The sequence below is a fragment of the Loxodonta africana genome, chromosome 20 (assembly GCF_030014295.1).
Source record: "Loxodonta africana isolate mLoxAfr1 chromosome 20, mLoxAfr1.hap2, whole genome shotgun sequence".
Taxonomy (NCBI): Eukaryota; Metazoa; Chordata; class Mammalia; order Proboscidea; family Elephantidae; genus Loxodonta; species Loxodonta africana.
The window spans coordinates 70098766-70121991 of record NC_087361.1 but is presented as its reverse complement, the minus strand read 5'-3'; the positions used below and the strand labels follow the sequence as shown (position 1 = coordinate 70121991).

General features: G+C 38.6%; 1 protein-coding gene across 8 annotated transcripts in view; it reads left to right on the top strand.

Moving 5' to 3' along the window:
• MDM4 (MDM4 regulator of p53) overlaps nucleotides 1–23226 on the top strand; it is a 49028-nt gene that overhangs the window by 8495 nt on the left and 17307 nt on the right. For 5 of the 8 annotated variants that reach the window (XM_064273329.1, XM_064273326.1, XM_064273328.1 and 2 more), the window contains 4 exons: nucleotides 9718–9830; nucleotides 12350–12424; nucleotides 18216–18349; nucleotides 19379–19434. In XM_064273329.1, the coding sequence (XP_064129399.1) occupies nucleotides 9753–9830; nucleotides 12350–12424; nucleotides 18216–18349; nucleotides 19379–19434 (343 nt within the window). In that variant the 5' untranslated portion in view covers nucleotides 9718–9752. Of the gene's footprint in view, nucleotides 1–9409; nucleotides 9564–9717; nucleotides 9831–12349; nucleotides 12425–18215; nucleotides 18350–19378; nucleotides 22971–23226 lie in introns of those variants that run through there. The other 3 variants (XM_064273327.1, XM_064273333.1, XM_064273331.1) reach the window with 3 other exon arrangements.

The window sequence follows — 23226 nt, the reverse complement described above, 5'->3', positions numbered from 1 at the left end:
TTCTCTGGAAATGTCCTAATTTCATCATCATATTTGAGCAGTAATTTTGCTTGATACATAATTCTTGGTTGGCAGTTTTTTTTTTTCAAGGCTTTATGTATATTATCCCATTGCCTTCTTGCCTGCATGGTTTCTGCCGAGTAATCAGAACTTAGTCTTATCATTGCCCCTTAATAGGTGATCTTTCATTTTTCCCACACTGCTTTCATGTTTCTTTCTTTGTCTTGGGTTTTAGAAAGTTTGATTATATGTCTTGGTTTTCTTCTTTTGGAATTTGTCCTATATGGGGTTCGTTGTGTTTCTTGTATGGTTATTTTCTCATCTTTCATGATACTAGATATTCTGTCAGAATATCTTTAACAGTTTTTTCTGTCCTTTTTGTTGATTCTTCCCCTTCTGGGATTTTGATCATGTGTAAGTTATTCCTCTAGATGGTGTCCACACTTAGGCTTTCTTCATTTTTTTTTATTTATGATTTTTCCTTGAACAGATAGTGTCAAGAGATTGTTCTTCTGTTCCACTGATCTTACCTTCCATTGTTTCAATTCTTCTCCTATGGCTTTCCATTGAGTTGTCAGTTTCTGCAGTTTTTTTGTTAAGCTTCTGGATTTTTAGTTGCTGTTTCTGTATTGTTTCCAATTGTCTATTTATTTTGTCATTTTATGCTTGTATTGTTTTCCTGAATTCCTATACACAAGCCTTTTGAATTTCTTATCTGGAAGCTCCAGTATCGTTTCCTCCTTAGGGAGAATTTCTGGTTCTTTATTATAGTCATTTGCTGGGACTGTCTTTTCCTGCTTCTTTAGGTAGTTTGCTATTTTCTGTTGTCTCAGGAGATTAAGAGGTTATTGTATTTATTTTTGATTTGTATAATTCTTTGCTGGGACCTTTTTTGTTTTGTTTTGGTGATTCCTGGCAGGTGTGGCTGGAGTGGTGCTCTGGTCATTGGACTGGCCCCACTGGAGCCCTCCCTACCTGTCTTTGGGCAAGTGGAGTGGCAGGTAGGTGTGGGAGCTTGGATCTCTGTTTACTGATCTTGTGGGGCAGCTGAGGACGGGTTGATTGGGCTTTGGCTTCCATCGGTCTTCAGTTTGGTGGCACAGGAGCAGTTGATGTGGTGGCTGTGGTGGCTGAGTGGGGTCATTCACCTCTTGCTGGTTGGGAGGAGGTGTGGGTGGTAGGGGAGGCAGCAGGAGGACGTTCACACAGTTGCTTTACCTCCATCTCCACCTGGTCAGGGGAGGAAGGAAGGAATGGCAGGTGGATGTTTGTTCAGCCTTGCCGTCTCTGTCTGTTGCGTGGAAAAAGGGAGAAAGGTGCAGCAGGTGGGTCCATGGGTACTCACTCTTCTTCCACCCTGTGCTGGCTGTGGGAGGGAAGAAAGGGTCTCTTGGGGAATGTGCACATAGTCATAGCTCCTCTGCCCTTTGCTGGGTGTGAAGGGATAGAGCCATGTCTGGCAGATACACGCACAGAAGTGCTTCCTCGTTTCAGGTGAGGGGAGGAAGGGGCGCTGGGGGGTGCACACACTGTCACATTTCCTCTGCCTCTCACTGGGTAGGTTAAGGGAGAGAGTCACCCTGGTAAATGCAAGTGCAGTGGTGCCACCTCATGTCAGTTGAAGAGGGAGGAAGGAAGGGGCTGTGGTGGGTTGTGTGCACAGGCATAGCTCCTCTGCCCCTGGCTGGGTGGGTTAAGGGAGAGAGTCATGCATGATGGATGCAGTCACAGTCGGGGAGGGAGGAAGGGGCTACAGGGGGATGCACACACAGTCGTGGCTCTTCTACCCCTTGCTGGGCAGGTTAAAGGATGAAGTTGTGCCTAGTGGATGCACACACAGAGGTGCTGCCTTGCACTGGATTGGAGGAAGGAGGAGTGGTGGGTGAACTCTTGTCCTGCTGCTGCTGCCCTCCACCAGGCCCTTTGCAGAAGGAGTAGGTGGTGGGTGGTCACAACCACAGGGGCACACCTAGTCTCGCTTGTTGGGTAGGCAAGGGGAGTAGTGGACGGGATTGGGTTGGGTGAGAGGAAGATAATAGGCTCTGTTAACGGTCCCCCGGTCAGGCAAGGCATTTGGGGTATGGGACACTGTGCCACCTCTGATCAGGAGGACGGCTTGAGGGGGAGATCCTTTGGCTAGGATATGCATAGGGCACCTTATGTCTTCTGTGGCCAGTGAGCAGGACCTGTCCTCCCTCGAGTGCTGGGGCAAGGGCAGCCCAGGGACTGGGTTGGGTGGGAGAGCTCCTGCCGACACTCGGTGGGTCCACCGCCTTGTGCACACTCTTGCCCCTGAGGTTTAGGGCTGCTGCCCCTGAGTATCTCCATTCTGGATCCGGCCCTCTCCCTGTCTCTGCTGCTTTCCATGTGTGTCTCTAGATGTTCTGTGTCCCTTTTGGGAAAGTTGTGAAGGTGTTTTCTTGTTGTCTTCACCCAAGGTTGCTGCTGACTTTGTCCCAAGTTAGCTGCAGTGGGCTGGGACAGCTGGCTGAGCTCCTCCATTCTGTGATACCCCTGTTTTGCTGCTTTCCTTGTTCCTTCCATTTGGTGTTCAGTTCAGTTCTTAAACTTTCTTTTTGGATGTTCAGGGTTCCCTATCTGCTTCTCTTTTTCTTTTTTTTGGTCTTTGGTGCAGGGGAGCGTTATGGTGTGTGTCACTGATCCCCCCATCTTTATTGATTGATTATATATATACCCATATATATTGATTACAATAAATGGAATAAACTCACCAGTTAAAAGATAAAATTGATGATTTGGATTAAAAAAATTGTCCAAAGTCTAGATACGTGATTTTTATAGGACACACCAAAAAGTTTAAGGACTTGCAAAGAGTAAAAAGTTGGGAAAAAACATACCAGGACCTACTACCCAAAAGAAAGGTGTGTGGCTAATTAATATACTTTAAGACAGAAAGTATTAATTGGCATTGAAAGAATCAGTACATAATGTTAAAAGGTTCAGTTCACCAAGAAGATACAGTAATTGAAAGCATATGTTCCTCTAATTAAAAGTTCCAAAATTGATGATGCAACAGTTGGTAAACCTACACTGGGATAAATGGATAAATCACTGTCATAGTAAGAGATTTTGTTACATCTCTTAATTATTTATTTGTAGGTCAAGCTGACAAATAAGCAAGGATATAAAAGATTTTTAAAAATCAACAAGCTTGACCTAAGGAACAGAGTTCTGCAAGCGTGCATTAAAAAGGGGGTCTCTACTAGGCCACAGGGAGAGCCTCAACAGTGGCTTCATGCAGAGGATAATCTCTTACCACAGTGAAGTTAGAAGTTAATTCCAAAAATGTAAACTTGGAAAATGTGTGTACCACTGTATGACTCATGGATTAATGAACATTATGATGGAAATTTAAAATTACCTAGAACTGAATGGTAATGAGACTTCACATATCAAAATATGTCTGGTGAATAAAAAAGTGTGGGGGAGGGCAGGAATTCATAGCCTAAATAAAAGAGGGAATGGGCTAAATGTCCAATTTAAGAGATCAGGAAATGATCAGTGAATAACTTGAAAAAAGTAGATGGAAAGAAGTAATAAAAATAAGAGGGGATAATTATTAAGAAGAAAACTAAGATACAGTGGAGAAGATCAATAAAGCCTAAAGTTGTTTTTTGTTGGGAAAAAAAGAGACAAACCTCCAACAAGATTCGTTAAGAAAAGTGAGAAGATAAACAATATTGTGAAAAGGAGGATGTATCTATACACAAAGTAGAGGTTAAAAGAGGATGCTGTCAACTATATGGAGCCCTGGCGGCTCAGTGGTTAAGAGCCTGACTGCTAACCAAAAGGTCGGCGGTTCAGATCCACCAGCTGCTCCTTGGAAGCCCTATGGAGCAGTTCTACTCTGCCTTGTAGGGTCACTATGAGTCAGAATCAACTCGATGGCAGCTATATGCTAGTAATTTTGAAAACTTAGACAAAATGGAAGAGAAAATAAACAGCTTAAATAATAACTATTAAAGAAATTGAAGCAGTGATTAAAATTTTTCCCACAAAGTAACCACCAGGTTTTATAAGTTTTACAGGTGAGTTCTGCTAATCTTTTAAGGACCGTAGTATCCCAAGTTTGTAGAATTCTTTTTCGAGACAATGGAATGTTGGGAGATACTCCACGATTCATTCTGTAAGGCCCATGTAACCCAGACAGTCAGACTAGACAAAAACATAACAAAAGGAAATTATAGACCCATTCCTTATTAATAGAGACTTTAAAACTTATAATATTAACAAATCAAAACTAGCACTCTACAGAAAAGGATAATACCCAAAAATTAAGTTGGGTTTTTCTTAGGTGTGCAAGGGTTTAATATTAGAAAATCCAAAAATGAAATTCAGAATTCACCACATTAATAGGTAAAAAGACCAAATATATATATGTATATATCAGTAGTTACAGAAAAAGCATTTTATAAAACTGAACACTTACGTATGGTATACTCTTAGTTAATGGAGAAGGAACTCTTCTAAGCTTGTAAAGAGTAGCTATTAAAAAAAAAAATAGAGCAAACATCACATAGGGAAATAGAAGCACTACCTTTTAAATCAGAGAAGACAGAAGTGCCCGATATTATTATGTGTCTTCAACATTGTATTTACAGTCCTACACAGTAAAGACAAGTTTGAAAAAAAAAAAAAAGTAGGTAGAAGGAATTAGAAGTACAAGAATGGAAATGGAGGAAATAAAATTTGGTTGTTTCCAATGTGATCATTTATTACAAATAATTGGGTAAACTTAGTAAGGTGACTGAGTATAAAATTAATAAAAGCCATTTGTATTTCTGTACATCTGCAGAAATCATTAAAAAATAAAGAGAAGACATCATTAGCAGTATTATCAGAATGTTAATTTTAGAAATAAACCTGACACAAATGTCCAAGACCTCTATAGGAAAAATTTCAACTTTATTAAGAGATATGTGGTTAATAGGGGAATATATCAAGTTAATAGATTAGAAAACTACTTGATCTATATAGTCAGTGTGATTTCATTCAGAATCCCAACAGGGATTTTCATGGAACTTGATATGATACTAAAATCTATAGGGAAGAATTCAAGGACCAAGAATAGCAGGTCATTTCTAAAAAAGAATGGGGTGGGAGGACTTGTTTTACGAGATTATAAGATTTAGTGTAAACTATAGGTATTAAGACAGTGTGAAATTGTATAAACATAGAAAAATTGAATATTGGAGTACAATAGAGAACCCAGGAACATCATGCATGTAAGGAAATTTGATACATTACAGAAGTGGCCGTCAGTCAAGAAAGGCATGCTCAGTAAATTGAGCTGGGAAAAACAGTTATCCACATGAAAAAATAATAAAATCCCTGAGGGGGAAAATCTACTTCAGGTGGAGTAAGGACTGAAGTGTTTTAAGTAAAAGTTAATGATCTTAGTAGGAAACCTTCCTCCCCCAAATCTCAGTAGAAAGAATAGGTGAATCTGAGACCTTATGGTGTAAAAAATTGCACACAGACCGAGTTCATTGACTGCAAAAAAAAAGAAAAAGATTATTAAATTTAATTTTATTGAAATAGTAGAAAAGACATATTGCAAATCGAGAGGAAGATATTTGCAAAACATCCAGTTGACAAAGGGTTGATAATCAGACTATATAAAGAACTTGTATAAATACGTATAACGAAAAAACAAATAGAAATGTACAGAAGACACTAAGATATTTCACAGAAGAGGAAACACATTGCCAGTAAGCATATGAAGAGATGTTCAACATTGTTAGTGATTAGAGAAGTGAAGATCAAGCCCATTACCCATTTAGTTGGCAAAAATTAAAAAGTCTCATGACATCAAATGTTGGAGAGGAAATGGGTCCACAGGATCTCTCATACATTGCTGATGGGATTGTGAATTGTTACAAATACTTTTGAAAGCTGTGGTGCCAGATCCTAAAGTTGAATTTCTCTTACAGGTATGTATACCCAAGAGATTCTCTTGCAAATGTACAACGGGTGACATGCCCAAGAATGTTAATAGCAGCACTGTTCACAGTGGTACAAACCAGGGCTTTGAACCGGTTTCACTCCCGGTGAGAATTTTCATTCCACCCCCAGATACACTGAAGCAGAATTTACATTTTAACAAGATCCCTGGGTGATGCCTGTTTATGACTTCCTGGGAACTTGTTAGAAATGCCAATTCTCAGCAGGGGTTCGAACCAGAACAAACTGGTTTGAAGCCCTGGTACAAACCTAGAAACAACTCAGATGTCCATCACCAGGAAAGCAGGTGAATAAGCTGTCGTATAATCACAGTGGAATATAAAACCTGTTGCCGTCGAGTTGCTTTTGGCTCATAGCAACCCTATAGGACAAAGTAGAACTGCCGCATAGGGTTTCCAAGGAGCGGCTGGTGAATCCGAGCTGCTGACCTTCGGATTAGCAGCTGAGCTCCTAACCACTGTTCCAACTAGGAATATAGTAGTCAAAATAAATTAAAAATGAACTGAAGTGACACAGGACCAATAAATCTATTTTAGTGAAATAAAGATTCCCCAAATTATGTATATCTGCATTTTAAAATTAAAAGCCACAAAGCTGAATATATATATGTTTTTAGAAATCCATTTCGTCGTTGTAGAAATATATATTATACAACATTTGCCAATTCAGCATTTTTCAGGGACACAATTTAGTGTAGGAGTCCATTTTGATGCAGTAAAATGAATGCAAAGCAAAGGATCGATCACAGGATTCCGGATGGTTGTCGGGGGAGGCAGGGGAATGGGAGATAGGGTTAGATGTAAGTTGTCAAAAGTCCTAGTTTGTGGATGCTTATTGCATTATTAAAAATAATCAATGAAATAAAAGTGGGCCAGGTAGAGATGAACAATAAGAGTATACTTTGAAGAAAAGGATCATGATTGATCCAATTCTGTGCACTTGAGATCCAGCGGGGGGAAATGTTGCTAAGTGGAGATGTTAGAGCTTGTCTGAGTTTCTTTTTTTTTTTTTAAATTTCAGTCTCTCATACAAAAATTTATATACACCTTGCTGTATACCCCTAGTTGCTCTCCTTCTAATGAGACAGCACACTTCTTCCCTCCACTCTCTATTTTTGTGTCTGTTCAGCCAGCTTCTGACCCCCTCTGCCCTCTCATCTCTCCAGACAGGAGCTGCCCACATAGTCTCATGTGTCTACTTGATCCAAGAAGCTCGCTCCTTACCAGTATCATTTTCTATCCCATAGTCCAGTCCAACCCTGTCTGAAGAGTTGGCTTTGGGAATGGTTCCTGTCTTGGGCTTACAGAAGGTCTGAGGGCCATGACCTCCGGGGTCCTTCTAGTCTCAGTCAGACCATTCAGTCTGGTCTGAGTTTGATTCTTGACTCAACTACTAATTGTGTGATCTTGGGCAAATAACTTCTCTATGCTTCTCTTGCCTATATTATAGGGTTACTTTAGGATTAAATGGGTTAATACATGTGCCTGGTACAGAGTAAGCTCTATATAAGTGTTTGCTATTTGTTTTAATTACTTATTGCTGTGTAATAAACCACCCAAAACTTAGTAAATTACAACATTTTATTATTTCTCACGATTCTTTTGGCTCACTGGGGCTCAGTTGGATTGTTCCTCTGGGTGGTCTTACTTGGAGTCTGTCACGTAGTATGGTCAGGTGGCAGCTGGGGCTGGAATATCCCGAGGTATCTGGTACTTTGGAGGGTATGGCTAGAAGGCTGGGGACAGCCGGAACAACTGGGCCTCTCCTTCTTCGTGTGGTTTCCAGTAGGTTAACCCGATTTCAAGGGCTTCCAAAAGTATAAAAGTGAAGCTGCCAAGCCTAGAGTTGGCACATTATCACTCCTGCTGCGTTTTGTTAATTAAGTCACAGGGCCAGTTACAGGGCCACTTGGAGCTTATATTCTACATAATAAGTAATAAAAATGTATGTAGTGTGTCAGTTGATAAAAAAGACTATGAAGAAGAATGAAGTGGGGAAGAGGATAGGAGATACTGGGGGCTGAGGCTGCTCTTTTAAAAATGGGTGGTCATGGAAGGATGGCCTCATTGGTAAACTGACGTTGGAGCAAAGACCAAAGGACGAGGATAAGAAGTAGAGGGGCAAGGGTAGAAGCAAGGAAACATGTAGGAGGCTAATACAGTAATCCGTTTAAGGGATGAGGGGCTTGGATTGGTGTAGGAATAATAGGGGTGGCGAGAAGTGGTTGGATTTGGCTATATTTGGAGGTATAGCTTCAGGATTTGTTGAGGCGCTAGGCGTGGATTGCGAGAGAAAAAGGAGTCAAGGATAGCTTCATTGTTACTGACCGGAGCAACTGGAAGGTTGGAGTTGCCTTTTATTGAAATGGAGACGACTACAGGACTAGTTTTCATGGTTGATTTTTGAGACATAGATTGCCAGGACTTTGTTCTGAGGCACTCCTGGATAGATTCAAACCACCAACCTTTCAGTTAGTAGCTAAGCACTTAACCATTTGCACCACTCACGGACACAGGGTCAGCAGAAAAGAGGAAGACTGTCAATGAGGTGGATTGACACAGTGGCTGCAACAAACTGTAAGGATGGCGCAGGACTAGGCAGTATTTCGTTCTGTTGCACACAGGGTTGCTATGAGTCGGAACCGACTCGACGGCACCGAACAACAACAACAGGGCTGGTTTGGGGAGATGAGCACTGGTTTTATATTTTTAAGATTTGAAATACTAGTTAAAAGCCAGTTGCTTTAAAATTCTAAGTTGTGTTTGTACCCTGTTGTATTTCCATTTCCTAGCAAGGGAAGCTGGTGGGAGGAGGGAGGGATTTATATTTTGGTATTGTTAATAACCCTTCTCTAAAAATGTGAGGAATCTTGTTACCTTCAGCCAGTATATTTGTTGGTTGTTATTCTAGGCTCCTCTCACCATTCCCTGATGTGGCTTGTTACTCGTAAATTTCACTGCCTGATTGTCAGCTTTTGCTAGAAAAAAGCTGGGAGGTAACCTCAAGCAAGTTAGTTTAAAATTTTATTTCTCCTTTTAATCACTTTTTTTAAAGGAGGAAAGGTAGAAGATTAAAAAATTAATTAAACCTTTGTCTGTTAATTCATGCTGTATGTTCCGCTGAAGTTGTATGTCCCTTTGGGTTTAACCCCCTTTGCTTTTTCTGGGTTTGGCACCAACATAAAAGCTGGTTTGACTGATACTGAAAAATTGGGCTCACTTTCCTGTGGCCCTTTTCTAAGGCATGTTCCAACATGTTGAGGATTTCCTTGGTGTGCTCTTGGAATCTTCGTTATCTCGGTAATTCCCTCAGCCTTGCACCTGTCTTCTGGGGGGTGCTCTTAAGCACAGCTCAGGAGAGGAGGAGATACTGAAGAACTATCAGCTCTCCTTGGGGAGGTAATGATTGTAAATTTGACTTCCAGCTAAATTAATTTACACGTTCATGTCGGTGTGGAGGTTGGAGCATGCCCAAACCTGTTTCTGCTGCTGGCTTCACCTGAGGGAAGCATAGGTGTTTACTCTTCATTCAACGCTTCGGTTTTTGGCAGCGTTTTGGACTAGAAAGTGACCCAGAAGGTATCAGGAATCTGTCTTGTCATGGGGTATATTTTATGTGCTTAAGGAGCTCTCATATACATGTCATTTTTACTTCAGCTGGCTCCTTTTTTTGTAAATGCTAAAGAGAATTTTCTGCTTTAAAATCTAATTTATGAATTTTTTTTCCTTTTAGCTTTATCAACAGACTGCACTTTCTTCACTGCCAAAATGACGTCCCTTTCCACCTCCGTCCAGTGTGCGTCATCTGCCAGTGCTTGCAGGCTCTCTGCAGAACACATCACTCAGGTAAATCGGTCGTAGGCATTTCTGTTTTTCTTAAAATTTTATAAAAATTGAATTGAGGCATGTAGTTGACGTCACAGGCTGTAGGATTTTATACAGGGCAGAAATGATTATTTTTTAAAATGCCGTATTGTAGAAACCTATAAACAGTACTATTGCTCATATATTTGAATTGATCATTGACTAAATAAATTTTTGGAGATTATAGATTTCCCAAAAGTATACATCTTGAAAACTAATGTGCTTTAAAGTGGGACTGGCTAGTGGAAGATTTGGGGCTGGGTTAAATAAGTTTGTTTGCTGTCTCCTTGGTGTTGCGTAACCAGTTTGTTTTCTTTGAACAGCTTATGTAGTCTTACAAAAAATTCAAACGTCGTTAATGTTTTGATCTGTAACATATTTATCTGTAGACTTCTTTGACCATCTTTTCCCTCCTTCCAAGTCCTCTCCATACTTTTTCCTCTGACATTTGTACGTATATATATATGTGTGTGTGTATAATTATAAACTCTGTAATTTTGTAAACATTTTACGATATATAGGGCTCTGTACCTTAATATACGATAAAGATGGAGTTTAGATTTTGTGGGAAAATGTGCCTTATGGTTTTGACATAATTGACCACTCTTGGAAAGAAAACAAATGAAGAACTCTCAGACTTTGTACAAAAACAAATTTCAGATAAATTAAAGAGTTATCAGCCAAAAATACCTTAAATCTGGCCCTTATACTTGCCAAGAAATTACCTTTAATGGAGACCTTTTACCCCTCTATGTATGGCTTCCATTTAGCATTTCTTTCTGGGCAGGCCTAAAAAAATTGAGACCAGTGGCTGTGGAGTTGATCCTGACTGATGGCCGCACTATGTCTGTCAGAGTAGAACTGTGTTTCATTGGGTTTTCAGTGGCTGATTTTTTAGAGTGCATAACCCTTTATTTGTGCAGCCCCAAGGCCCAGGGCGTGTCTAAACTAAAACAAAAAAACCCATTGTCATCAAGTTGATCTGAAAAGCAGCTGAGTGCTTTAACCACTGGTCACCAGGGCTCCTTCCAGGGGAGGTCTAGTGGTAACAAATTCCTTCAGTGTTTATTTGGGAATGTCTTAATTTTGCCCTCATTCTTGAAGGACAGTTTTGCTGGATCTGGTGTTCTTGGTTAATAGTTTCTTTTCCCCCCAGGACTTTAAATAGTTATCCCACTGCCTTTCTGCCTCTATGGTTTCTGAAAAGATAAAGACTTACATGTGAAAATTGAAGTGATTAAAAAATAGTAGGAGGAAATTTAGGAATTAATTATAAAACTTTAGAATGACAGAGGCCTTACACGTGATAAAACCAAGGAAGCTGTAAGAGGAGGAGAGACAAGTATCATCATAATTTTTTTTTTTTTTAATTATGTGGCTAAAGACAGACTCCACAGAGTCAAGAGATAACAAACAAAGAGGTCATTTTCTCTTCTATACAAAGAACTATGACTTGATAAGGAAAAGACACATAACACAGTTGAAAATAGATAAAGGGATTGAAGTGTAGCTTGAGAAGAAAAGCTGCAGATATGCACTGAGCATACTTTATTGAGCTTTATGTGGTGCCTTGTCAGGGAATAATTTCCAGATATCCAGCTGTTGCACATCTCCATTGATTTCACTGACTTAGTGAGATTACGTAGGAAATGGACGTTTTCTGCCATAAGCAAAAAAAAAGTGGTGTTAAAAAGTGACCTTATAATACAGTACCTGTTTGGAGACTAATAGTTGAAAACAGTTCTGTGTTAGCACATGAGAAACAGTGCATTAATACTTGTTCTTATGAATCTAGTTTTTAGGAGACACTGAACCTAAATTAAAGAAAAAATTTTCTCTTAATTATGTGTATATATCTGGTGATACCCCTGGTTTTTTGGGTAGAAGATGAATAATAAGATATATTTAATTGTTTGACAACAGTAACTGAAACATTTACATAGTGCTTACTATGTGTCAGGCCTTGTTCTTCACAATTTACATATATAACCTCATTTATTCCTGAGAGCAGGAAATTGAAGTAGGTTATTTGCCCAAAGTCACACAGCTAGTAAGTGAGGAGGCCAAGGTTCAGTCTGGGTAGCCTGGCCTTAATCTCTGCTATCTTTTGATATGGAGCCGGGGTGTTGCAGTGGTGGAGAGCTCAGGCTGCTACCCAAAAAGCCAGCAGTCGAATTCACCAGCCATTCCTTGAAAACCCTATGGGGCAGTTCTACTCTGTCCTGTAAGGTTGCTATGAGTTGGAATCTGCTTGATGACAATGGGCTTGGTTTTTGGTTTCAGTATCTTTTGAAATACGATTTTTCAGGAAGGCAACAAGTAGTTTGATAGTCTGCAAAGTTACTTTATGCATTGGATGATTTTATGTATTAGGTAATAAGTAATTTACTAGGGTTCGTTTAAAAAAAAAAAAGGTTTCAGGAAGTTCTTTTGTGCCATAGGGTTACAGAGACAAGTCTAACTGAAATGTAAATAGAAGATTTATTTTATGTTTACATCAGGTACGACCAAAACTGCCACTTTTGAAGATTTTGCATGCAGCAGGTGCACAGGGTGAGATGTTCACTGTTAAAGAGGTAAGTCACCAGAGAAGATCTCAAGAGAAACACTTCAGCTAAATGCTTTGAACACGTCTGAGAAGTAGCAGTATGTCATTCTGTGTTTCCGCTGCTGACAGTAGCACGAACCCTCTGGACATGTTCCTTTTATGTACGCTCGCTTATGTGTTTAGGCCTAAGAAAGGAAGTTCTTCTCTTGAGGTACTGGAGGAGCAAGTTTTGCTCTGTTTTAAAAAGATCATCGAGTTCACGTTGAACTTCCTGTTTCCTTTTTTAATTTTGTTGTGGTTGAGAAAATACACAGCAAAACATGCACCAGTTCAACTTTTTCTACGTGTACAATTCTGTTGCATTAATTACATTATTTGAGTTGTGCAATCATTTTCAACCTCCTTTTCTGAGTTGTTCACCCCCATTAACATTAACTCACTGCTCCCTAAGGTTCCTATCTAATCTTTCGAGTTTCTATTGTCAGTTTGATCCCAGATAGATAAATCTTAAAAAAGCATAATGCTTTAGGCAGATGTTCTTTACTAGTTAAGCTAAATTATTGTTTGGTTTTAAGAAGACTTCAGGGGTTATTTTTGGTTTAAGGTTTAAAGATTTTAGGGAAATAGTTTCAGGTTTCATCCAGCCTCCATGTTTCCATGCCTCCAGAAAGGCTGGAGTTCCTCAGAATTTGAAATTCTGTTCTGCATTTTTCCCCTTTTGATTGGGATTCTTCTGTAGACTCTTTGATCAAAAATGTTCAGTAATAGTAGCAGGACACCATCCAGTTCTAGTGTCATGGCAAAAGAGATAGTTGTTGATGGAGTCAATTAGCCACACATTCTATGTCCTTCTCCTATTCCTGACTCTCCTTCCTCTGTTGCTCCAGGTGAATAAAGACCAATTGTTGAGCCTTGAATGGCCACTTGTAAGCTTTTAAGACCCCAGGCATTACACAACACACTGGGAGGTAGAACAGAAGCACTAAATACATCCCAATTAACTGGGATGTAAATATTTGTCCTTCACGATTGACTTATTTCACTTAGCATAAATGTCTTCAAGTTCCATGTTGTAGTATGTATCAAGGCTTTGTTTCTTCTGCTGGCTGAGTTGTATTCCATTATATGTATGGACGACATTTTGTTTATCCATTCCTCTCTTGATGGGCATTTAGGTAGTTTCCACCTTTTGGCTATTGTGAACAGTACTGCAGTAAACATTGGTCTCTTTGAGTCTCTGCTTTTAGATGTATACCTAGGGTATATACCTATATACCTAGGAGTGGAATTGCTGGGTTATATGGTAGGTGGTTCTGGAAACCCTGATGGCATACTGCTTAAGAGCTACATCAGCTTACCAAAAGGTCGACAGTTCGAATCTACCAGGCACTCCTTGGAAACTCTATGGGGCAGTTCTACTCTGTCCTATCGGGTTGCCATGAGTTGGAATCGACTTGACAGCAACAGGCTTTATGGTAGTTCTATTTTTAGTTTTTTGAGGAACCATCACACTTTTTACCACGGCTGTACCATTTTGCATTCCCACCAGCAATGGATAAGGGTTCCAACTTCTCTACGTCCTCACCAACATATGTTGTTTTCCGTTTCTTTTTTAATCTTAGCCATTCTAATGGGAGTGAAATGGTATCTCGTTATGGTTTTGATTTGCGTATCTCCGACGCTGAGCATCTTTTCGTGTGTTTGGTGGCCATTTGAATGTCTTCTTTGGTGAAATGTCCACTCAAGTCCTTTGCCCAATTTTATGATTGGGTTATTTGTCTTTTTGTTGTTAAATTGCCAAAGTTTTATATGTATTTTGGTTATTAGATTCTTGTTGGATATATAGTTTCCAAAGATACCCTCCTAGTCAGTAGCTTGCCTTCGTACTTTTTTGATAAAGTCTTTTGATGAACAAAAGTTTTTAATTTTTATGAGGTCCCATTTATTTATTTTGTCTTTTACTTTGTTCTTCTCTTCCAACATTGCTTTAGCTATTTGGGGTCTTTTGCCATTCCACATAAAGTTGAGGATTGGTTTTTCCATTTCTGTAAAGAAGACAGCTGGAATTTTTATTGGGATCATGTTGAATCTGTAGATCGCTTTGGGTGGTATTGACATTTTAAAAATATTAAGTCTTCCAACTCCAGAACACAGAACATCTCACCATTTATTTAAGCCTTCGTTAATCTCTCTCAGTAGTGTTCTATAATTTTCATTGTATAAGTCCTTCATGCTCCTGGTTAGATTCATTCCTAGATATTTTATTCTCTTAGATGCATTGTAAATGAAATTGTTTCCTTAATTTCCCTTTCAGATTTCTCATTGCTAGTATATAGAAACCCAACTCACTTTTGTTTGTTGACCTTGTACCCTGCAACTTCGCTAAATTCCTCTATTAACACTAGAAGTTTTCTTGTGGACCCTTTGGAATTTTCTATCTGTTGGATCATATCATTCACAATTAGAGATAATTTTACTTCTTCTCCAATCTGATTGTCTTTTATTTCTTTTTCTTGTCTTATTGCTGTGGCTAGGACTTCTAATACAATATTGAATACAAGTGGTAAGAGCGAGCACCCTTGTCTTGTTCCCAATTTCAAGGGGAAAACTCTCAGTCTTTTTCTGTTAAGTGTAATGTTGTCTGTTGGCTTTTCATATATGCCCTGAATCATATTGAGGAATTTCCCTTCTATTCCAATCTTCTTTAGGGTTTTGATTAAGAAAGAGTGTTGGATTTTATCAGATGCTTTTTCTGCATTCATAAAGATGATCATGTGGGTTTTTTTTTTTTTTTTCCTTTCTTTGTTCTGTTGATGTGTATTACATTGATTTTCTAATGTTGAATCATCCCTGCCTTTCTGGAATAAAGCCCAATTTGTCATGGTGTATAACTCTTTTACTATGCTGTTGGATTCTGTTTGCTAGTATTTTTTTTTTTTAATTGTGCTTTAAATGAAAGCTTACAGTTCAAGTTCGTTTCTCATACAAAAATTTATACACACATTGTTACGTTACCCTAGTTGCTCTCCCTATAATGTGACAACACACTTCTCCTTTCCACCGTGTATTTCCCATGTCCGTTCAACCAGCTCCTGTCCCTTTCTGTCTTCTCATCTTGCCTCCAGACAGGAGCTGCTCTTTTAGTCTCATATATCTGCTTGAGCTAAGAAGCACACTCTTCAAAAGTATCATTTTGTCTTACAGTCTGGTCTAATCTTTCTCTGAAGAGTTGGCTTTGGGGCCATATCTTTTGGGTTTTTGTTAGTATTTTGTTGAATTTTGCGTCTATATTCCTGAGAGATATTGGCCTATAGTTTTCTTGCAGTGTCTTTGTCTGGCTTTGGTATTAGGGTTGTGTTTGCTTCATAGAATGAATTAGGGAGTAGTACTTCATATTTCCTTTACAGGTCCTTTTGAAGTGTGTTGTCAGCTAACCATAAGATTAACCATGAATTCATTGATCTCAGAGTTAAAATGTAAAACATGTACGAGATTAAAAAATGACACTGCTTATAGATGTACTGGGTATGTATGCTGCCAGCCAGGAATTAAATGCAGTACTTTTTCATTATAAATGTGTCAGATATTCTTGTGAGCACTATGAGTTATTTTAAACACTTATGCATTTAAATAACTTACTTAGCTTCTAAAGTTTTGTTTTTTTTTTTAAACAAAAACGGATTGAATTCCTTAAGTGGAAAAGACTCAGTATTAAAACGTTAATCTGTGGAACTGCTTGCATTTAGTGGGGTAAAAGAGCTAACCCTCTGAAACAGAGGAAGCAAAATTATCATGCTCTTTTTGATTTTTCTTAAAAACTCAATACCTATCAGCACTGCTCCACCCGTGTAACATAACACCTCTTAAGGAGCCAAATCTGGAGGCATTTCAGATTCCCTAGAGTACCTGTATTTCCTTTATCATTTTAGATTACATGCATCATTTTGAACTAGGTCTCTAAAACTCTGATGAGTAAAGCTTTTTTCCACACTGTTGTTAAAGTGTAGATTTTTACATCAAATCTATCATGCTGTCTACTTCAGTAGCATGACAGAGTTTGCTTGTGTTGAGAAGAAATTAAGTACATGTTGTCCAGGGAGAATGTTTTACTGGAACAAAGTTAGAAGAAATCAGTTTATATGATTAAGCTCTCTATGAACCTTGACTCTGCCTAATGCATGAAGGGGGAGTTTCTAATTTTTCTTTTTAAATCTTGGTTCTCAGTGTGTGCATTGAGACTACGGTGAAATAGTAGTACTGTATACAAATGTAGAATAGTGTGTTAGAATGTCCTATCTTGTATACCTAGAGCAGGAGCCCTGGTGGCGCAGTGGTTAAGTACTTGGCTGCTAACCGAAAGGCTGGTGGTTCATCCCACTAGTCGCTCCATGGGAGAAAGATATGGCAGTCTGCTTCTATAAAGATTTACAGCTGTGGAAACCCTATGGGGCAATTCTACTCTGTCCTGTAGGGCTGTTACGAGTTGGAATTCAAATCCACAGCAATGGCTTCGGTTTGGTGTACTTAGAGTGGGTTTATCTTTTCTGAAAGTTAGACAGACATAAATATAGAACTTTCTCCAGTTGATGTTCCTTGCCGTATTATTTTCCCCTCATTTACTCAGTAGTTGATTAGATATGACAGTTCAGCTAATCTCTTAATCCTGGGACGTGTTGCCAGGGGAGTTAGGGGGATTAGGAAGGTGTGAGGTGGGGAAGTAGGGGTGGGGAGTAGCCTAGCCTGGAAGCATCACTGCTTCAGTATAATGGGAAGAATGTTGTAAAAATCTTCATGCAAATATCTAATGTATTCCTGAGAAGTTAGGGCCTAAAGATAAAGGTAGCTGCTTTGGTCTGCTCGTGATCTGTGATAACAGAATTCTTACTTATGTCATTAAAAACGAAAACAAACCCATTGCTGTCAAGTCGATACTGACTCACAGTGACCCGATAGGACTAGAACTGCCCTGTAGGGTTTCTAAGGAGCACCTCTTGGACTCGAACTGCCAACCTTTTGGTTATCAGCCGTAGCTCTTTAACTTAATTATTAAACAAAAAGGATTTTGTTTTTGTTTTAATCTACTACCTGGGGAAAGCATTCTTTTCAACATTAATTATTTGAGTTTATCATAAAATTCAACTAAGTCCATTTTCAGAATATAGGTACCAAGTTGGATGGTATAATAAAAGTTATATGAAATGCTTCATCTCTATTTTAGATAACCTTTAAATTTTAAATTGTGAACTTGTGTGTGTTCCCTCAGTTTTGTGAACTATGAGAAAACCAGCCAGATAAACTAAATTTATGTTTGATAAACACTTAGACTCTATGTTTTGTGCACTTGCAGTGCTGATGGCTATTAAACATTGTACTTCATTTGCCAAAAGAATTAAGTGAACACACATCAAAAGCAAAAAGTAGTTGTTTATTGGCCCTGGAGTTGCAAAATATTTTTATGACTCAGGTAAATTTAAAATTTATTACTTCTGGTAATAGAACAGACTCTTTTTATAAGATTTGGACTGGGGAGAAAAATGTTAAGGGAAATACTAAGTACATTCACCACTGTTTTTCATTGTCTGGTCAGTATATTTCTGTGCCAAGATCAAGGTCTGTTGATTTCCCGAAATGATACTGAGTGGATGAGCCTAGCAGTTGGGGGCAACTGTCCTGCTGTGGGATTCCTTGCACAAGCCCTCTCAATTACTGACAGTCATGTCCATAAACATGAGTCCTCTCTTTCTAGTCTCCTCAGAGTTGGTGTTTTGTTTTTGGCAGCAGCTGGGCAGATCTCTTCATGGTACTTTATTCCCATGCAGGTCATGCAGTATCTAGGCCAGTATATAATGATGAAGCAGCTTTATGATCAGCAGGAGCAGCACATGGTTTATTGTGGTGGAGATCTTTTGGGAGAACTGCTAGGACGTCAGAGCTTCTCCGTGAAAGAGCCAAGGTAAAAAGAGTGAGGGTTTGTATTCTTTCTGGGTGCTTATCCCTAGCCATTTAACCTCATAGGTTATTAATGTCAACAAATATTTAAGGGCCCACATATGTCAGGTGACCTATGGGGCACTGAGAATACAGTGCTGAGCAACATAGACACAGTCTCTTGCTTTATGGGGTTTACAGTGTAATGAGACAGGTATTAATTATCACACCAGTACATGGTAAAATTACACTTAGTGCTGTAGAGGGGGATTCAGGGCCTTAGGGGTCAAGGAAAGGTTCCTTGAGGAAGTGACATTTGAGCTGAGAGCTGAAGGATGATTAAAGAGTCAGAAGGGGTTGGTTGAAGAGAGCTTCAAGCAGGTTGAACATCATGGGCAGGAACATCCCTGGGTAGGAGGGAGGCAGACTGGAATTTTGTAAAATTCTTGTTGGAGAGAGAGCAAGAGTGAGCTGATGAAAGAAACGTAGGATTGCTGGACAGTTTGACATTGATGATCATGAGCTTAGTAAGGATCCCAGTGAAGCTAATCTGACCTGTTTGTGACTTTCTCCAGCTGCACGGGGATATATGGTCATTAGCTTATACAGTCAAAAGCTCACTAGTAAAGAGAAGCCAGTGTTCTTTCTAACTCTCTAGCTTTGTAATGACTGTTCCTGCTGACCTTGTTTGGTCGTACTTCCATAACGCCCCTCTACTCCTCCCTAGTCCCCAATTAAAATGTGAAATTTAGCTTTCGGAAGGAAGGAATTCTCGCCAAAGGAATTTCCCCAGTTGGGTTACCATTAGCTAATGAGATAAAGTGTCAACTGATTAGCTTTGAACAGGGGCAAAGTATTACAAGGATCTGAGTATTGTAATATTGATATTTAAAAACCTGTTAACGGGAAAAAAAATTTTTGCCTCTACGTACCTTACTGTAGTGAGAAAGTCGGAAGATACCATGTCGGAAATATATTTAACATTTAATGGAGAAGTGCCAGTATCTTCAGAGTATATTTTGGGTTGTTAATTTTTATTTTATTTCTTTAACAGCCCTCTCTATGATATGCTAAGAAAGAACCTTGTCACTTTAGCCACTCCTGCTGCAGGTATGTCACATCGTATTTCTTCAGTCTGTATCACAGCTTTGAGTTCAAGGGGGCAAATGGTGGGAAAACGAGGAGGCTGAGGATGGAAGTGGAATGCTGTCTTTGCCATGACTGGGAGAGAGAGAGAAACTGCTTGCCATACAGAGTGTTACTACTATGCTATTTAACTTTTTATTGTGGAACATTTGAAACATACTGAAAATAGAATAGTGTAACTAACGCCCACTTAGTAATTGTTAACATTTTGCCATATTTTGCTTCATCTGTATATACTTAAAAATTTTCCAACAGATAAGGACTTTTTCCCTTCAGACGACTACAATGCCGTTACTACATCAGACAAAGTTAATAATAAGTTCCTAACACTATCTAATAGCTTTTATGTATAGTTTTCTCTGGTTAACTCAAAAATATCTTCTACGTTTGGCTTGTTCAAATCAGGATCCAAAGTCCACACATTACATTTGGTTGATATGTCTCTTAAATATCTGTCTTTTATAAAATGTACTGCTCCTTTTGTTTTCATGTTATTTATTTGTTGAAGAAATGGGTTGTTTGTCCTATAGAATCACCCACATTCTAGAGTTGGCATAGTATATCCTTTTGATGTTTGACATGTTTCTTTCTCCCCCTGGTTTTGGTAAATTAATAGTTAGATCTCAGTGCTTGAATAGACTCAGGTTTAAATTTTTTTAAAAGCTTCATAGGTGGTGCTTTGTATTTCTGTTGCATCACAGCAAGAGTCATGTAAGGTCTGTCTGTCCCTGTTTTATTGATGGTGAGATTCTGTGGGCTCAGGTGGTGTTAGCCTGGTCCATCTGTTATAAGGATCCCCCAAAAACCTTTCACCTAATGGTTTTAAACCCGCTGTTGAGTGGATTCCGACTCATGGTGACCCTACAGGACATTATTTATAGGACAGAGTGAACTGCCCCATAAGGTTTCCTAGGTTGTAATCTTTACAGAAGTCGACTGCCACAGCTTTCTCCCGTGGAGTGCCTGGTGTGCCTGGTGGATTCAAACTGCCAACTTTTCAGTTAGCAGCTGAACACTTAACCACTGCTCCACCAGGGCTCCTTCTGATAGTTTTAATGCTGTTATTTGAATGCCAGTTTGTCCAAACCTTTAGTTGATTCCATACCTTTTAAATTCTGCCTTTTGAGTTTAATTTATTAGGTATATGCTGCAAACTGACTGCTTTGGGGGTCTGAAGTCTCCAAAGTGTTGGTGTGCTAGAGATAAGTGAATAAACTGGATACAATTGATACGTAACCTTATCTCTCACTCATCTCCAAATAATGAAACTCTTTTTTTTCTCTCCATTTCTACATAAAGCCCTTTTGTGAGCTTCAAATTAGATTTTAGGTAACATTGTCCTTTGAATAAAGCTCAAATTCGTAATCTCTTTAAAATGACTCTTATTTTGATAGTTTACTGAAATAAATAGGTTGAAAAGAATTCATCCCTAATAAAGATCAATGCTTTAGAGTGAAGGGAAGAGACTTTGCTCTCATATTAGAATGTGGTTTTGAACTTAATATGAATTTTGAAGCCTATTGCTTTTATGGAGCCATTTGTCCACAGCAGAAAACCTGCTTCAGGAGCTGTCAATTTCTGTTTGAAAAGGAAGGCCTTGCAAATGATACGGCAGCTTTATTAAAATTCAGTCATTTGTGAGATGGTGTGATTTTCCCGGGATAGTCGCTCAAAGGCTTGAAATACGTGGAAGGTTGTGTAGTGGTCAGATCTGCTCCTTCAGTGAAATGTGTTTTCTTTTGGTCTGTTGTCTGAATATCTCGAGATATTCAGGTGTGATGTAATATTCAGGTATAATTCTTGTATTTTTTTCTCTCATTTTCTTGCACTTTCTCTGCAGAATTTTTATATGTGTGTGTGCATGTATATTTTATATATACATAGTATTTAATATGTATATGTTATATGTAAAATACATATATTCTAATGAACATTCCTATTTCAATTGACCCTCACAGCAACTCTGTGAGGAAGGCCTGGACATAAAGAAACAGATTTTTTAACAGATTGAGTGACTTGCTTAAGGTCACACACCACGATAAGTGGCAGAGCCCAGATCTCCCACTAGCCGGTCCTCGCCCTTACCATTGTGCCACGCACTGATGTCTCCTTTAACCTTTGCTTGTAATAGAATTTGCCACAAGTAATTGTTTTTTTTTTTCTGTGAACATTAAATCTTTAAATTCTTTAACTGGTGATTGTGAAGTAATTTCAGATTTGCAAAAATACTATAAAGAGTTTCCATATACTCTTTACCCAGATTCCCCAAATGGTAACATCTCACCTAACCATACATAGTACAATGATCAAGACCAGGAAGTTGCCTCAAGTCATAGCTGCTTTGATTCGCACTTGCAGTGTGATGCCTGTGGTTGGCCATCTCTGTTGATCTTCATAAATTTGGTTGCATGTGTTTTATTTGAAAGGACAAATGAGAAAAATGCTTTCTACGGCACCCATTTGACAGTTTTACAAATGGGCTAAACCTTTTATTTGATGGTTGAAGAAAATGCTTTTAAGTGAAGGTGGTTCTTTCTAAATCGTTCTTCCACATTTCCCTGTGTATTCTGATAAAATGAAATAGGTATGACACACCTCGTATTTATTTCAAATTCATTTGTATGTTGTAGTTTTCCCAGAGGGAATTTCTTTTTGTCTTTCTGCTTCTAATTGTTTTAACCAAAGCAAGGTAGTAAAGCTTTAGAACTGCAGTTGACAGTCATAGAATTGCTTTGTTAAAGAACTGTTTCATTTGCATTGTATGTTAATTGAACTTTGCTTTGCAGACCACTGTGGTCAGAAAATGCTGTCTTTTGAACCTCTCAGTATCTCCATTTACCTATAAAAATTCTTTAGAAATAAAGCTTTTTATAATTATAATTTTGAAAATGTTAGCTTTGTGTAAAACTGCTGAATTGCCTGACCAGTAGTAGGATCAGTGTTTTTTCTCTGGCAGTCTTTATTAGATGAGGATGATGTTTTCTGTAAGTGTCTTAACTCGGCCTTGATCGTGTCTCATGAACCTGATCCATGATAGATTTATTAATTGGGTGCATCTCTCATATAACAACTGGTCCAGGTTATTCAGTTCTCTGCAGCTTGCTCTACACCTGTAGCCAAGTTTTCCCCTTCTGTTGTGCTTGAAAAATTTCTAAGTCCCTGAAATACATTTCTCTCTTAGAATAATGCAGTATCTAAGAATTTCTCTCTGTTAGATTATTGTTTTCTTTGCTTTTTTTAATTGGCATTGAGAAAAACTTTATCTGCTTCCTCTTCCTTCTTAGGAAATGTTTATAGTAATTGGGAACAATACGACTCGTTGGAAAACATCTAACCTGTGCTTAGACAGTGGGGGTTTAAACCAAGAAATCTTTATTGACACTTAGATTGGAGGTTTACATGAAAATGCTATTGTGTTATGAAGCAAGTAGGGAAAATCCAGATTTTTAGATCTAATGACCCAGTATAACTTTTAAAAAAAATTAAAAAAAAAATTTAAACCAAATACTTTTCCTTGTTTGTTCACAAGTTAGGCAAATTTGGTAATAAACACTTACAGGAAGAGTTGATAAAACTACTTTTCTATTATTTCCTGCTTGGAACCACTTTTCTTATAAAAACTTAAAAGCTTACTATGGAAGATCATTTTTAGCCATTTTTTCATTTTCCCCTAGGTTATATTTTGTTAAAATATTTTGAGTATGGTCTGACTTGGTCTTTGCCATTTTATCAGTTTTGATCTTTCCCTTCCTGCCA